Source organism: Rana temporaria, chromosome 1 (assembly GCF_905171775.1).
Source record: "Rana temporaria chromosome 1, aRanTem1.1, whole genome shotgun sequence".
In the NCBI taxonomy this organism is placed as follows: Eukaryota; Metazoa; Chordata; class Amphibia; order Anura; family Ranidae; genus Rana; species Rana temporaria.
The window spans coordinates 337,119,430-337,133,727 of record NC_053489.1 but is presented as its reverse complement, the minus strand read 5'-3'; the positions used below and the strand labels follow the sequence as shown (position 1 = coordinate 337,133,727).

The window sequence follows — 14,298 nt, the reverse complement described above, 5'->3', positions numbered from 1 at the left end:
CGCTGTCTCGGCTGTGCGGCTGCTCTGTAGTTGGAAGGCCCCGATCTCCCGATCGCACGCGGCAGGATCTGCAACCAGTCTGGCACCGATACAGGCTCAGCTCCCAAGAACCGGAACAGTCCCGGCAGGTCCACCGGAGTCATCAGGGTGTAGGCCATTCCTTCTTTCCTAAAGGTGACAGACAGTGGGTAACCCCACCGGTAGGTAAAGCCGAGTTGCTTCGCAAGGTCTAATACGGGTCTGAGCATTGCCCTGCGTCGAAGTGTTGCCCTGGACAGGTCCGGCAGGATCGTGATTCGTGCTCCCTCCACCGTCACCTCCTCATGCTCCCAGGCGCCTCGCACTATTCGCTCCTTCTGGGCATATCTGAGGAGTCTGCAGATCACGTCACGCGGCCTGTCTTGATCCGCCATCCTGGGGCCTAGAGCGCGGTGCGCCCTGTCGATCTCGATTACCTCCAGCGGTTCCCCCAGCACCTCTCGGAACAGCTCCTGGAGTTTCCCCTCCAGTGTCTCCGCATCTACCGTCTCGGGTAGCCCCCGTAGCCGCAGATTGTTGCGGCGGCTCCGGTCTTCCACATCCTCCAGGTGGAGCTGTAGGGCAATCGCCGTGTCCCTGTGTTGGTCTCTCGCTCTCTCCAGGCCCGACACCCGCTGTTCCAGGGCCGTGAATGATGCTTCGCCCGTCGTCACTCTTTCCGCCAGGGAGGATACGTCCGCCTTCACCTCCTGGAAGTCTCGGCGGTGGGTCTCCTCCAATTTGAGGATCAGCGCCTCTATGTCCGACCGCGTGGGGAGGGCCTCAAGCAGGGCCCGGGTTTCTCTCTCCACCGGGGAGCCCCCCGGGGAGGAGGACGGGGATTCCATGCCAAGGTCAGCGAGGCTCAGTGGTGCTCGAGAGCCTGAAGGCAAGTCCGGTGTCGCTGGGGCTAGAGTCCACTCACCGCGCTCCAGGGTTTCTGTCCGGACTGCAGGCGCCGCACCGCGTGGCGCCGTTGCTCTGGCTCCCGGGGATATCCGCTGTTGGTGCTGAAAATACCGGTGCAAATCTCCGGACGGAGTGTTAGATCTGGTCACCCGGGTAGTAGCTTTAATGCTACGCTTTTTGGCCGATTGCATGCCGAATTTAGTGGTGTTTTGGCCGCTATAGGGGAGGACAAGGCCGGGAGCTCGAGGAAGAAACAGCTTCACTCAGCCATGTCCAGGCCATGCCCCCCCCTGTATTGAAAATCTGCCTGATGGCTTTACCAATAGATTTTATGAACAACTTCGGCAAGAATTATCCCCTTTTTTCTTTTAAACGTCTTCAATGCTATTTCTCTAGAATGTCCTTTCCTCGCTCAAGTCTTGGAGGCACAAATATGGGTTACTGTTAAGCCGGGGAAAGACGGCACAGACTTGAAAAGCTATCACCCTATATCATTATTGAATGGCGTGATTAAACTTTTATTTCAAACTTATCGCTAACCATTTTCAGCCCTGTTCCTATCCCTTTTTCACACTAATTAAGTGGGATTTGTGTCTCATAGAGAGGCAAGAGACAACACTCTTAAAACTCTGCATTTAATCCACCGCGCTCAATCTGATGTGTCCCTCTCTGCCTACAATCGATAAATGCTGAAAAAACATTTTTGGACGGGTGGATTGGGACTTCCTCAGACTGACCCTTTCACACATTGGCTTTAATGATTCTTTCGTAGCGAAAATGTCACCGTTGCATACTAGACCAAGTGTCGCCAGTGGTTCTTTTATCTTCCAGCTTCCCTGTCGCAAATGGAACCCGTCAAGGGTGTTCCTGTCCCCATATATGTGATGATAATAGAGTCATTAAAGGCCTTCAACATGCATCCCGGGAATATAAATAGTTTTCTATGCTGATGACTTGCTGCTTTATGTTTTCTCTCAAGAAACAGGCATCCTAGCCATCTTAAATGAATTTGAGACATTTGGAGCCTTAAGTAATTGGATTTCTCTATCTTTGTTGGCTACAACGGTGACTTTACTAAATAATATGCCAGTACTTAATTCTATCAATTCTGATTTACAAAAATGGGTCTGCTTCATGATGTGCGGCTTATGGACCTTTTCCTTTGACAGACTTCCTAGTGTACTGCCCACGTACCTTGGGAGTCTAGAGAACCCGGCAAAAACCCAGTCTGGCCTATGCTCACAAGTTTAGATTTGCCCAAAATATATAAGTGCAGGGTGCATTACTGGTAACTGTTTACAATTAAGTGTCTATGTGCACTCAAATAAACTGATACAACCAGTTGCAGTAAAAATATGGAAAAAATGTGTTCTCTCAAAAATCAATCTTTCAAAGCACTAGGTTATAACGCGTGTGGATTAAAACCAAAAATCCCAATTGCTACCGCTGTATAACTCATCTCAAAAGTAGAATATTATGGTGCTGATTCAGTATGCTCATCAGCTACTACAACTGTCCTGTCCTATATTCTTGAGTTTCCTGTAGAATAATTTCATTTAAAAAATAATTTCCACAGTATTGGCATGTAAAAAAAAAAAAAAAGAGGTGGGCGGGGATTTCTTTATACCTGGGAATTTTTTTGTTTTAATAAACTCACTTACAGGGAGTTGTAGTCACAATTTGGGGGTTTTGTTTATAATCCCTGAAAAAGTATACTTCTTTTTTTTTTTTTTTTTTTTTATATTGGTTTTGTTTGCCATGTTTACTCTGGACCAGTAGTGGTGAGTTTACCTCTCTGCTCACAGAATACATTTCAGAACTCATAAGGGAAAATGATTTTAGATAAATAATTAGCAGTATGTATCCTTGGAGCAGAACTATGTAGATATAAATGAATCGCCCATCAAAATAAAATAAGAAAACCAGGCTTCCTCTCAGAGACCCCCCCCCCCCCACGATACTTTTGTTCTGCCAGTGACAAGGGGTTGATCAAGTGACTTGATTCCCCCATTCCATTGTATTCAGATAGCGGGAAGACTTCCTCGCCATTAGATACACTGCTTTAGCCTTTGGTGCTGATCATGCAGGGAAAATCTGACTGGGTGGTTGTACAGAAGTCAGTCGGTAGATTGACTGACTAGATTGACGTCTGTACAACTACAGTGCCCATACATGGGTAGAAATATCTGCAGCTCTTTTGTACCACTAGGTGCCATTCAGAAATAATAAATTTTTTTTTTTTTTTTTTTTTTTTTTTTTTTATTGCCTTAATAACTAATCTAATATTACATGGGGGTTAAAGTAACCTATTTTACAGCACATGAACAAGACATGTGTCTGAGAAAAGGTCAATAGATATTGGGTTAAAATGTAAAAGTTGTAGTATACAGCCCCATGCTAGAGCAGATTCTCACCGATGTTTCACTTTTGTTTTATAGGTATACATACAGCTGCTATGGATATGCTGGGAGGATCTGGGGTAGAGAAGCAATGCAGAACAGCTGACATCATGGCCGACGCTGCATACTCCATTTTAACGAAACCTAAGAGCTACACTGGAAATTTTGTAATTGATGAAGAGCTACTAAGGACTGAAGGAATAAAGGATTTTGATGTCTATGCAGTGTCTCCAGGTAGTAATGTTAAACTGTTAAAAATACGTGACAAATATAAATGTCTATTTTATAAACTCCATATGTGGTTTTGAGGATTACTTCTAAATTGGTCTGCCAAGATCAAAATTAACCTGCACAGTACTGAACTTTAAGGGGCCTATTCAAATTTTGTAGTTCTGGTATGTTTTATGTTGCGCATTTAATGTGTGTTGTGTTAAAGTGATTGTAAAGGCTTGTTTGTTTTTTCCCCCTATAAAAATAACAAACATGTTATACTTACCTGCTCTGTTGCAGTGGATTTGCACAGAGCAGCCCAGATCCTCCTCTTCTCGGGTCCCTCTTCTGTGCTCCTGGCCCCTCCCTCTTGTTCAGTGCCCCCACAGCAAGCAGCTTGCTATGAGGGTACCGGAACCAAGTCACAGCTCCCTTTGCTCCCTTTGCTCCTCAACCTGTGCTGTGTGCTTGGAGGATGAGGACTAGGACATTGTGCTGTGTGCTAGTGGGACATTGGCTGAAGTTCAGAACGCCAGATCCTGTCGGCTTGCATGAACCACAGCTCCCAGGTCGGGGATGACATGCCTATGAAACCGTCTCTCTGGTAAGAGGCTTATTTATCTGCAACTTCTATTGTTTTCAACCTTATTGTATGGATGTAGAGCTTTGTCTATACTGAAGCATACTGAAGCAAGCTGATCGTTTGGTGTCAGAAATTAGGAAGTTTCTTGGACTATATATGATTTTATGCATCTGATTCCAACAGTTCATATTTTTTTGGACTATTTTATTTTTATATATATATATTTTTCTACACAGGAAATTTAACTACAGACTTTATGCTGGTTCAGTTTCACAAATGTACACTTTTTTTCTGCACTTTTATGTTTGTGGGTTGCGCATTATTACTTTATTTATACAGCTCCCTGTGTCCATTCAGACACAGAGCCCCGCCCCCACCCCTTCTCTCCTCTGATTTGCTAGCTGTCTTTGACAGCAGCGGCAGCCAATGGTACCACTGCTGTGTCTCGGCCAATCAGGAGGGAGGATCTCGGATGGCTGAGACACTCGTGGACAGAGAGAGACCCTCAGGTAAGTGTTAGGGGTGCTGAGGGGGGCTACTGCACACAGAAGGCTTTTTATCTTGATTAAGATTTAAAAAAAACTGCCTTTACAACCAGTTTAAGGCATGAATGGGCTGCCAACACACCAGAACAGACAAAAAAAGGACATGCATCATTCTTTCCAGTGCAGCACACCACAACAAATTAAATTGTTACTGTGCATTGTGGTGCGCTACAGTCCAATGTTGAGTTAGTGCATTGGGGTGCCATTCTAAATTTCTCCCCAGCATGCGGAGGCATGCAATGATCATGTTGCAACTCAAGCATAAATGGGGCCCCCTAAATTTTAGAGAATTGAAAAATATTGCAACAGGCAGCATTTGCCCTGCCCCTCTTTTACAAAACTAACCTAGAATAACAGTTATACAGGTCAGTAAACAGAGTGTAATTCCATTACGAATGCATTAAGAAAAATGTTTTTAAACAAGATCTTGATTGAAGCTCTTTTATCCTCTCAATTGGTTTTATAGCTGGGTAAAAATCATTTCTGGTGGCTTCTGGTTTATCTGCTCTTTGATTATTTTTTTTATAGGCAGGATCTGGCATGAGACAGATAAAGCATAGAATAGAGACTGTCAATAAATATGCATTCAAGGCATCGGTGGGTGCTTTATTTATGGCACTTGTGAGGCTGCATTGATGGGCACTGACCCTTATTTTGCTTCACAATTCCTTTTTTTTTAATCTTAACATTTGTTTCCTGAATGTTCCCTCTTATAGTGAAGGTGCGTGTTTATACGCGGATAAATACGGTATATCCAAATAACACTCCCGAGCTCATCTCTTCACCACACACAGCCACAAAGGCAAGAGAATTCTTGTTGGGCAGTGTATTAGTGCTCGAACGAACACACTTAGGCTGGATTCACACCTATGGCAGTTTTAGTGCATTTTGCAGATTTGCACTATAGTCCATTTACCATGTATTCCTATGCAACACGTTCTGTAGTGCAAATTTGCAAAATGCAAAAAGCACTAAAAAATGCATAGGTGTGAATCCAGCCTTAGACCGAATTTTAATGGTTCTCAGAATGTCAGGCAAAATGGTCGGCCCTCACGCATGTTCACTTCATCAAATCTGGCCCTCGTTGTAAAAAGTTTGGACCTCCCTGGTCTAGGCAATACCATTTATCTTGAATTATACAAAAAATACCTGCACGTGTTACATGTACACATGCAATTTAACATATACAAATATATTCAACATTAGGTCAGATTTTCAGTAGAAAAGGGAAACCACTTTCTGCCGCCATTCTTTATGGATCGTATTGATCTGGATTAACAATGCAGATTACCAGTGGGAATGTGTGTTGTGTGTTTTTTTTTTTTGTCCACCTATTGCTGTTCTGAATTTTGATTAAAGACAATACAAATGGCCAGCTTCAACAACTTTGGAATATCTTCTGAATAGTTCTTTAAAACTACAGCATCAGATTGTAGTGTGTCAATTTTAACTGTGTACATTATAGAATAGAGTATAATGTTTTGACATTTTTTTTCTTAGGGCATCCTTTGCTTCCTGACTTTTTCTTGGATGAAAGCCCAGATGTTGTCACCAGTAAATTGGAGGAGCTGGGTAAGTAATTGCATTCCGAAAGGTTATTTTGACTCTGATAAAAAATGACCTTATTAAAAAAATAATGGAATGTAGTGCAGAGTGCAATCACACAACAATATACAATATCTGTGTAATAAAACACAGAAAACCACTAGTGATAACGTCAGGGAAATTGTACAGTCTCACTGCCCAAATGTAGAAGTGGCTTTCAAGGCTTTTAGCATTGTGCAATTCTACTGCTGAAACACAATACACTAGCATTTCTTTTTTGCTTCATAATTTACTTGTCTGAAATGGTCCTATTCTCTGCCTCTCCTTGTTTATCTTGTTAAAGATATAGTGGCTATGACCGATCCCAGATACATTGTAGACCTATGCTTAAAGGACAAGTACAGCCAAAACTCCTCCGGATTCCAATGGGGTTTTTTCTTTAAGCACGGGATTAGAGCCAGAGGCTTTAAAAAAAAAAGTGTGGGCTCGTGGCGCAGAGCACTGTGCCCGAGCCCAACCAGTTCTGTGACAATAGTGAATTAATATTCGCTATTGTCTTCCTGATTCTTCTCCTGGCCAATCCAGGAAGCGTGTGAGACATGATTTGCCTGAGAGGCGAAACAATCGCATTGCCCACTGCGCCGAGGCAAGAAGGAGGGAAGCTGCCGTCATGCAGAGGAGGAGGAGTTGCAGGAAGGAGCTTGAGCTGCCCGCCTAGATGGGGTAAGTGCGGGCCCGACCGACAGGGGGTGGGTTGGCTTTGTAGTGCGGGGGCGACTCACCCACGGGGGGATGACGGCGGGATGCCTTGTTTGCCGCCCCCCAATATACAGCACCAGCCACCACTGTTGTAGACTTCAACTTTTATAAACCAATTATCATACACCATGTAAGGCACCAAGAGTGAAAGGCTATAGCATTTTCAAATCAATGTATTATTTAAAGGTTTAAAACCCAAGAATAGTTTCATTGCAAATCCAATGATCTTCAGTATTTGATGTTATTTGTCATACTTTATAGTATAAGGTATTTTAAGAATGTTTGTTTTGCTAAGTTCTATGAGTTCATCTTCATTTGTGGATCTGGCTTGTAAGTAAAAGCATAATTTGCATTTTACAATTTCCATAAAGCCACATAATTACATTGTTTTTCATATTGTTGTGTCTTCTGCATTTAAAGGTGAGGGAAAAACATCATCAAACATCCAAAGTCCAGTGGAGGATACATTTAAAGCCATTGGAAAATCAATTAATGAAGATGCTGTAAAGTCTGTTCAAGGCATCTATCAATTTGTACTTTCAGGTAGGAAGTTCTATTTGGTGTCACTAAGTAGCTGTAAAAGAAAACCAGGCTGTGGAACTGGTAGTAAAAGAAACAAGGGTGGATGAACATCAAGAAATAATAAGGAAACTTAAAGGGTAACTACACTAGTGGGGAAAAAATGGCAAACAAAAAAAACATAATATAGCATATACAATTTGCGACACAAGTCGTATTGTAATTATTATTATACAAGATTTATTTATATAGCGCCAACAGTTTGCGCAGCGCTTTATAACATGAGGGCAGACAGTACAGTTACAATATAATTCAATACAGGAGGAATTGGAGTGCTCTGCTCATTAGAGATTACAATCTAGAAGGGAGGGTCAAGTGAATTTAATGTTATTAAAAATTACCTTTCCTTTTCAATCTGCAGTGCTGTCATTTTCTGTAATATGCAATGCAATATGGCAACCTGGAGGTGTTCTGTACACAGACTGTGCAGGACCCCCTTCCCCCCCGCCCCCCCCCCCCCCCCCCCCAGAGATGTAATTTCCTGCTTGTGTGATTGGCTTAATGATTTTCCCAGAAGTCTACACTAAGATACAAGTCCGATATCAAGCATCCTCTGCAACAAAAATTACATTTTTGGTGAGTTACTCCCAATAGGAAATCACGGCTAAATGGATGTAGACCCTTTTTACTGCAAGGCACAGTTCTGTTTGCCTAGTTGTTGCCCACCCTTTTCATCCATTGCTTGGGGATGTCCCGGGGTCTATGAATACTTTGTGTTCTGTATTAAGATAAGAGGGATTTTGACTTGCCTGTTAATTCCTTTGTTAGTCTGCATTGCTTGCTACAAAACCTCAGGATTTACGAAGTGGGGTGGGGGGGGGGGGGGCAGGTGGTGTGTCCTCCAAAAGTTTTCCCAGTGTCCAATCACCTGAAGGTACAATCATATAACCCAGGGTTTATGAATAGTTTGTCTGTGTCCTGTACTTGACTCCAAGGTATAGAATTTACAGATATGTCAAATTCCTCTTTGGGGCACACAAACGCAATATATTACCCAATTTTCTGTTAAAATATAAAAGATGGGGTGGTGCCAAGTAGATACACATGTCAAGCCTTAAAGAGGTTGTAAACCTCCAAAAAAATTCCCCCAAAAAAACACCTGCAAGACAAAGGCAGAATGAGCTAGTATGCACCCGTGCATGCGTGTGGGTGCCCGCCGGTCACGGCACGGGTCCTGAAGAAATGGCACGAGTGGGCCATTCCTTCAGTGCGCAAGCGCCGATGACATTGGCGGCAGCATATATAGTAAATATCTCCTGAACGGTGCAAGTTTTGGAGATTTTTACAGTACCTACGGGTAAGCCTTATAGGTACAATTAAAGAGGAAGACTTTACTTCCTCTTTAAAATTGGCATGAATGGCAGTGGACTTCGATACCCTACATTTTGTGTAGGCAACCATTTAAAGGCTTCTACAAATCAATTAATTTAATGTTAACCAGGAATATTGGGTCTATAATTATTGCTGCCAGGAATAGCTACACAATTCTGAATAAAATGAGAATCACAATTTTTTTGCTTAGAATAAAGGTCGCGATTCTCGACGTAACATCATCTTTCACAATATACAAAAGAATTGGGCTAACTTTATGGTTTTAGTTTTTTTTTGTTTGTTTGTTTGTTTTATTCATTGAGGCTCAGTTCATACTGTATGCCAATGTGGTTCTCAGCAGGGGTCCTGTGCATCCTGGTTCACTGTTTCAGGTCCGATTTCAGTCTGAATTTTGGGCTGAATTCGGAACTGAAACGGACCAAAGGGTGCACAGGGCTCCTGTGCAAATTTGCCCTGGGGATCTCGCATCCAATTCGCAATAGTGTGAACCAAGCCTGAAGTGTATTTTTTTTTTCTCCCAAAATATTGCGTTTGAAAAAACGCTGCGCAAATACCAAAAATGACCACCATTTTATTCTCTATGGTCTCTGCTAAAAAATATATAATGTTTGGTGGTTCTAAGTAATATTCTAGCAAAAAAATACTGATTTTAACTTGTAAGCAACAAGTGTCAGAAAAAAGGCTTAGTCTTTAAGTGGTTAAACTGACCTCATTTGCAGACCGAAGTTCATCCCTTTGATCTGTAATTGAACAGAAAGATACAATGTTTCTTTTTATCTCACTTTCAGGGCTGAGAAACGTTGTTTATCAAATGTTTAGGGGCATTGTCTTGCCTGCCCAACTTTAAAGCTAATGGAGTGGCCACAGTGACTGGGGAAAGTGACAGTCGGACACAAGTGATGTTTTACAAGTCATTTCTGTGTTCTTATGAGGCAGAGAAGATTAGCGAATGGTACCCAGTGGCACCTGCGATGCCAGTCCTGGGTCTGCTGAAGGGAATGACGGTGATAAAAGCTATTTCTTTTCTTTCTTTAGATTGACCCTTCTTTCCCATTGTCATGTTTGTATTCTTTGATAACCCAAATACTAAAATTTCAAGTAGTGACAAAGAAACGTAATAATATTCCATACCGCGCTCATAAATCATGTGTAAATGTATACAATAAGTCCATAAACCACCACCAAATCTTCAATCCAAGTGAAAATTTAAAAAAACAAAATGAAAAATAGGTATGAATTTCTGTGAAAAATATGTGCCGTCTTCCACCGATAATCAAGTAGACATCCTACTCACTGGACCAAAATGACACCCATTACAGGTAGTCAAATAGCGTGATGTAGCAATAATGATGTATCCTAAATAATGTTACGGTCTCCAGTAAATCCGCCAACAATGATGTAATCATAAACCCAAAGGAGAAAAAAAACTTCATGGTGTAGTATATTAAAATGTTTCTTGCTATAAAACGAGTATCACTTACAGTTGGGTTAAATTAAAATTGGCCACATGTGGTCTCAGACCACATGAGCCCTGATGATGTACGATATGTTGACGAAGCGCGTCAGTTCGGTTAATACAAATACTGCAGCTGCTGACTTTTAATATTAGGACACTTGCCTGTCCAGGGCGCCCGCAATGTCCTCACCCAAAGCCAATCTTTTCCTTGGTTCCCGTGGCAGGCGCCAGCGTCTTCAGTAAGGGAAGGAAGTGAAGCCTTGCGGCTTTACAGCCTGGTTCCCTACTGCGCATGCGCAAGTCTCGCTGTACGTCCTCACTGGTCCCTGATGTCTTCTGGGACCCATGTGTGGGAGCAAATACCTGGATTAAACGGGTACCTGCTCCCCCCCCTCCCCCCCGAAAGGTGCCAAATGTGACACGGGGGGGGGGTGGTCCAGGAAAAGCAGAAGTTTCATTTTTTGGTGGAACTCTGCTTTAAGTTTCTTTGTCACATATTCAGAACTTCGGTCTCACTACGAGCTGCTCCTATTTATTATTTTTATTATTATTGTTAATTATTTGTCCATGGTGCACGGCTATAGGTTTTTACCTATTTTCTTAAGTTTAAAGGTATTTAATTTCCTAATTCCTTTTATTTATGCAGAAGTGATATGTGAAAGAACTGTTCTTGTGAACTCAGCTTAAGTTATCCATTTGCGTTTTGTGACCTGCTTTAATTTCAGGGGCAGAACAAGGCACATGGTATATGGACCTGAAAAATGACAAGGGTGCAGTTGGAAAAGGGGAACCACCTATAAAAGCTGATGTGGTGATGAGCTTGGACAGCGAAGACTTTGTGAAAATGTTTACAGGTTAGTAAAAATGATAACTAAAATGATACACATTATGAACCCCATGTGTAAAGCTGTGGTTAGGGAAAAGGCCGCCTGTAGCAATCCACTTCATTGTGTGTGAGAATTGATGGATTCAAGCAGTTGGTTTTTGCTGGCAAAACACATTTCCCTTTCCCAAGTTTCTGGACATCAGGGCCAATGTTGCACTTTTAGTATGGGCAAATGTATTCATTAAGGTGGTATTAAACACAAAATCCTCATCTTTTCCATATCTGCGCTGACAAAAACTGTATATCATCATGTTTTTTTCTTACATTCAATGAATAACTCTGCTCAGAATCATTCTTGACCATAGAATTATAGCACCACCTTAAGGAGTAGGACAGTGACAGGTGATCATTTCCAGTGTGTTGCACTGCCATTTGGCCTATCCTTTGGCCTATCACTTGTAGCACTATAATCCTTCAGTCAAGAAAGATACTGAGCTGTTTCCTTCAATGAACTCCAAGAAAGGGATTTTACAGTGAGTATCAAAAAATTGTGTTTTTCCATTACCTATAAGCATATACAAATGGCTGAGCATGTGACTATAACATTATGCTTCAAGGACACGTGTACCTTTTTAGTTAGTTTTCTTTAAGGCATGCCCCCCTGAATACAGCTCACCTGGAGGAATACCTTCTTCCTCGATCCCGCAATCTTCACTGTGCAGCACAGCTTTGCATTTGAAAGAGCTCTTGTACTCTAAATTCAAAGCTTGCGCACTGCAGGTTTATTCATTGCTGCCGGGAGTAATCTGTAGAACCACTGGAAGCCACCATTGGTATTACCTAGCTGTGGCGTATATGCGCAGGAATAAGTTGACTTGATGGGAAAAGTTTCTAATGCTGATTATTCATTTATTTATATTTGTGTGTATGTGCCACTTTGTATATAATTCGCTGATTGGGATATCGCTTATTGGTAACGAGGTTGTTCCGTATGGATTTTGTTGCATCCTGATTTATGCCTGTACTTGGACAATATTTAATGCCTTCATAAATATAACTCACCCACCTCCACATCAAGATTGATGTTAAACAGGTTTTGATTTATTTTGATGAATAATTAAATCAAAAAATATAAGATGTATAATCCCTGGAAAGCCTATACCTCTTGCATTGATAAGCTGCTCTTAAATTAATTATACAGTGTGCACATCTAGCTATTTATGAAATAAAGTGGATGTAAACCCGATTCATGAAATTTGAGCTGGGCAAGTGTTTTCTTATCTCTCTCCAAAGCAATGAGTCCCGTAGCTTTCTTCTGCTCCGTAGCTGTTATCAGCCTGAGAACTTCTGACAAGGAGATTAAAGCAGCCTGAAATTTGTGTTGTGGGAGGTTTCTATAAATAGATTAGCAGACAGCTTGTCATCTCACAGCAAAGCTCTGCACATTTCTTCCTTCCTTTGCCAATGTGAAGTGGGGCTGTGTGCCTTTCCTCCAATCGGCTGTCTTGGCTGTATGCCTAGACATCACACTCGGTGTTGAACAGGAAGAGAAAATCTGTAACAGGATGTGAACTTTCTAAAGGATATATAAAACTTTCTAAAGATATACATGTAAATGTATGTAGGGAGATTTGTTTCATCTCTGTGTATCATCTGAGGCTGTTCACTTCACTGGGTATATGTGAGGTCTTACATCCACTTTAAGATCAGTCTGTTTTGGGTTCCCAATTTATTTTTCAACAGACATCGCATACTATGATACCATTTGTTCTTTTACTACTTTGATTTTTTTTTTCCACATTTTTGTTTTGTTTTTAAAAAATTTAAAAATTGAACAAGAAATTAATATATTTAATCTTAATTATCAGGGAAACTAAAGCCAACAATGGCATTCATGGGAGGAAAGCTGAAGATCAAAGGCAATATGGCTCTAGCAATGAAACTGGAGGCGCTTATGGGCCGACTGAATTCCAAGCTGTGATTGTCAGAAACATCTATGTTAACACTAAAGACACAATCCTGAAAAAAGGGTCTGCTGGAAGTTTTGGCATAGTTATGCACTTAAAGCACGATTTTATATCATAATATAAATATAAATATTGTAATTGGTAAATGTACCTCATGCAGATGTAGGATCTGAATTTCACTTTGCATGTAATCTGATTGCGATGTTGCCTTATTAAAAATGTGAACTGACTGACATGGTTCAAAAATCAATGCCTTTAAATAAGCAAAAGCTATTGTATAATATTGACTCCACGAAACACAAATAGAATATACAACATTTTATATCTACTAAGCCTCAATGCATTTTACTAGTATATAACAGTAGGTGAAAACAAGTAAAATTAATTAAAGGCATATTCAACACCAGAGCAACCAGTAATGCATAAGGGTTTGTATACCTAAGGAATGTTTAAGTGGTGCACATTTGAGATAATTTGTACATTTTATACAGAACTTTTCAAACAATAAAAGAGTAATAAAGTTTAAAAATGTTTTATTGTTTTTTTTTTTTTTGTTTTTTTTATTAATACTAGAAGGTGAGTACATTAACAAATCGATTCCCATATATTTTTACCTGTATTTATCTAATGGTTTGTAAATTGAAAAGAGAATAATTGTTTTAAAATAGGGTTGTCCCGATACCACTTTTTTAGGACCGAGTACAAGTACTGATGCTTTTTTTTTTTCAAGTACTCGCCGATTACCGATACTTTTTTTTAATGTCATGTGACAGTGGCACATGTGTCAGTATTTATTTATTTTTTTTTACAATTTTTTTGTTATGTTTTTTTCTGATGCTTTCTTCTTCTTTTTTTTAGGGGGGGGGGGGGTGGATGGTGTCAGTGTGTGTGTGTGTGTTTTTTTTTTTTTTTTTTTTACAATTCATTTTGTTTATTTATATCTATTGCAATTTTTTTTATTTTTTTTTATCACTGTGGGGGGGCTTGGGTGAGATGTCAGGGGTCTTAAAAGACCCCTGACATCTCACCTTTGAGACAGAGAAAGGGACTAAGGACACAGATTTCCCAGTCCCTTTCTCAGCAGCCTCAGCTAAAATGAATGGACAGGAGACAGCGGCTCCTCTCCATTCATAAACTGAAGCATCGTAAACACAGGTTACGATGCTCAGT

General features: G+C 41.0%; 1 protein-coding gene across 2 annotated transcripts in view; it reads left to right on the top strand.

Annotated features, from left to right (window-relative positions):
• HSDL2 (hydroxysteroid dehydrogenase like 2) overlaps window positions 1–13,661 on the top strand; it is a 58,462-nt gene extending 44,801 nt beyond the window's left edge. For both annotated transcript variants that reach the window (XM_040361237.1, XM_040361228.1), the window contains exons 8-12: window positions 3,366–3,560; window positions 6,165–6,236; window positions 7,389–7,511; window positions 11,061–11,189; window positions 13,030–13,661. In XM_040361237.1, coding sequence (XP_040217171.1) covers window positions 3,366–3,560; window positions 6,165–6,236; window positions 7,389–7,511; window positions 11,061–11,189; window positions 13,030–13,142 — 632 coding nt within the window. In that variant the 3' untranslated portion in view covers window positions 13,143–13,661. The remainder of the gene's footprint in view (window positions 1–3,365; window positions 3,561–6,164; window positions 6,237–7,388; window positions 7,512–11,060; window positions 11,190–13,029) is intronic.
• The last annotated feature ends 637 nt before the right edge of the window (window positions 13,662–14,298 follow it).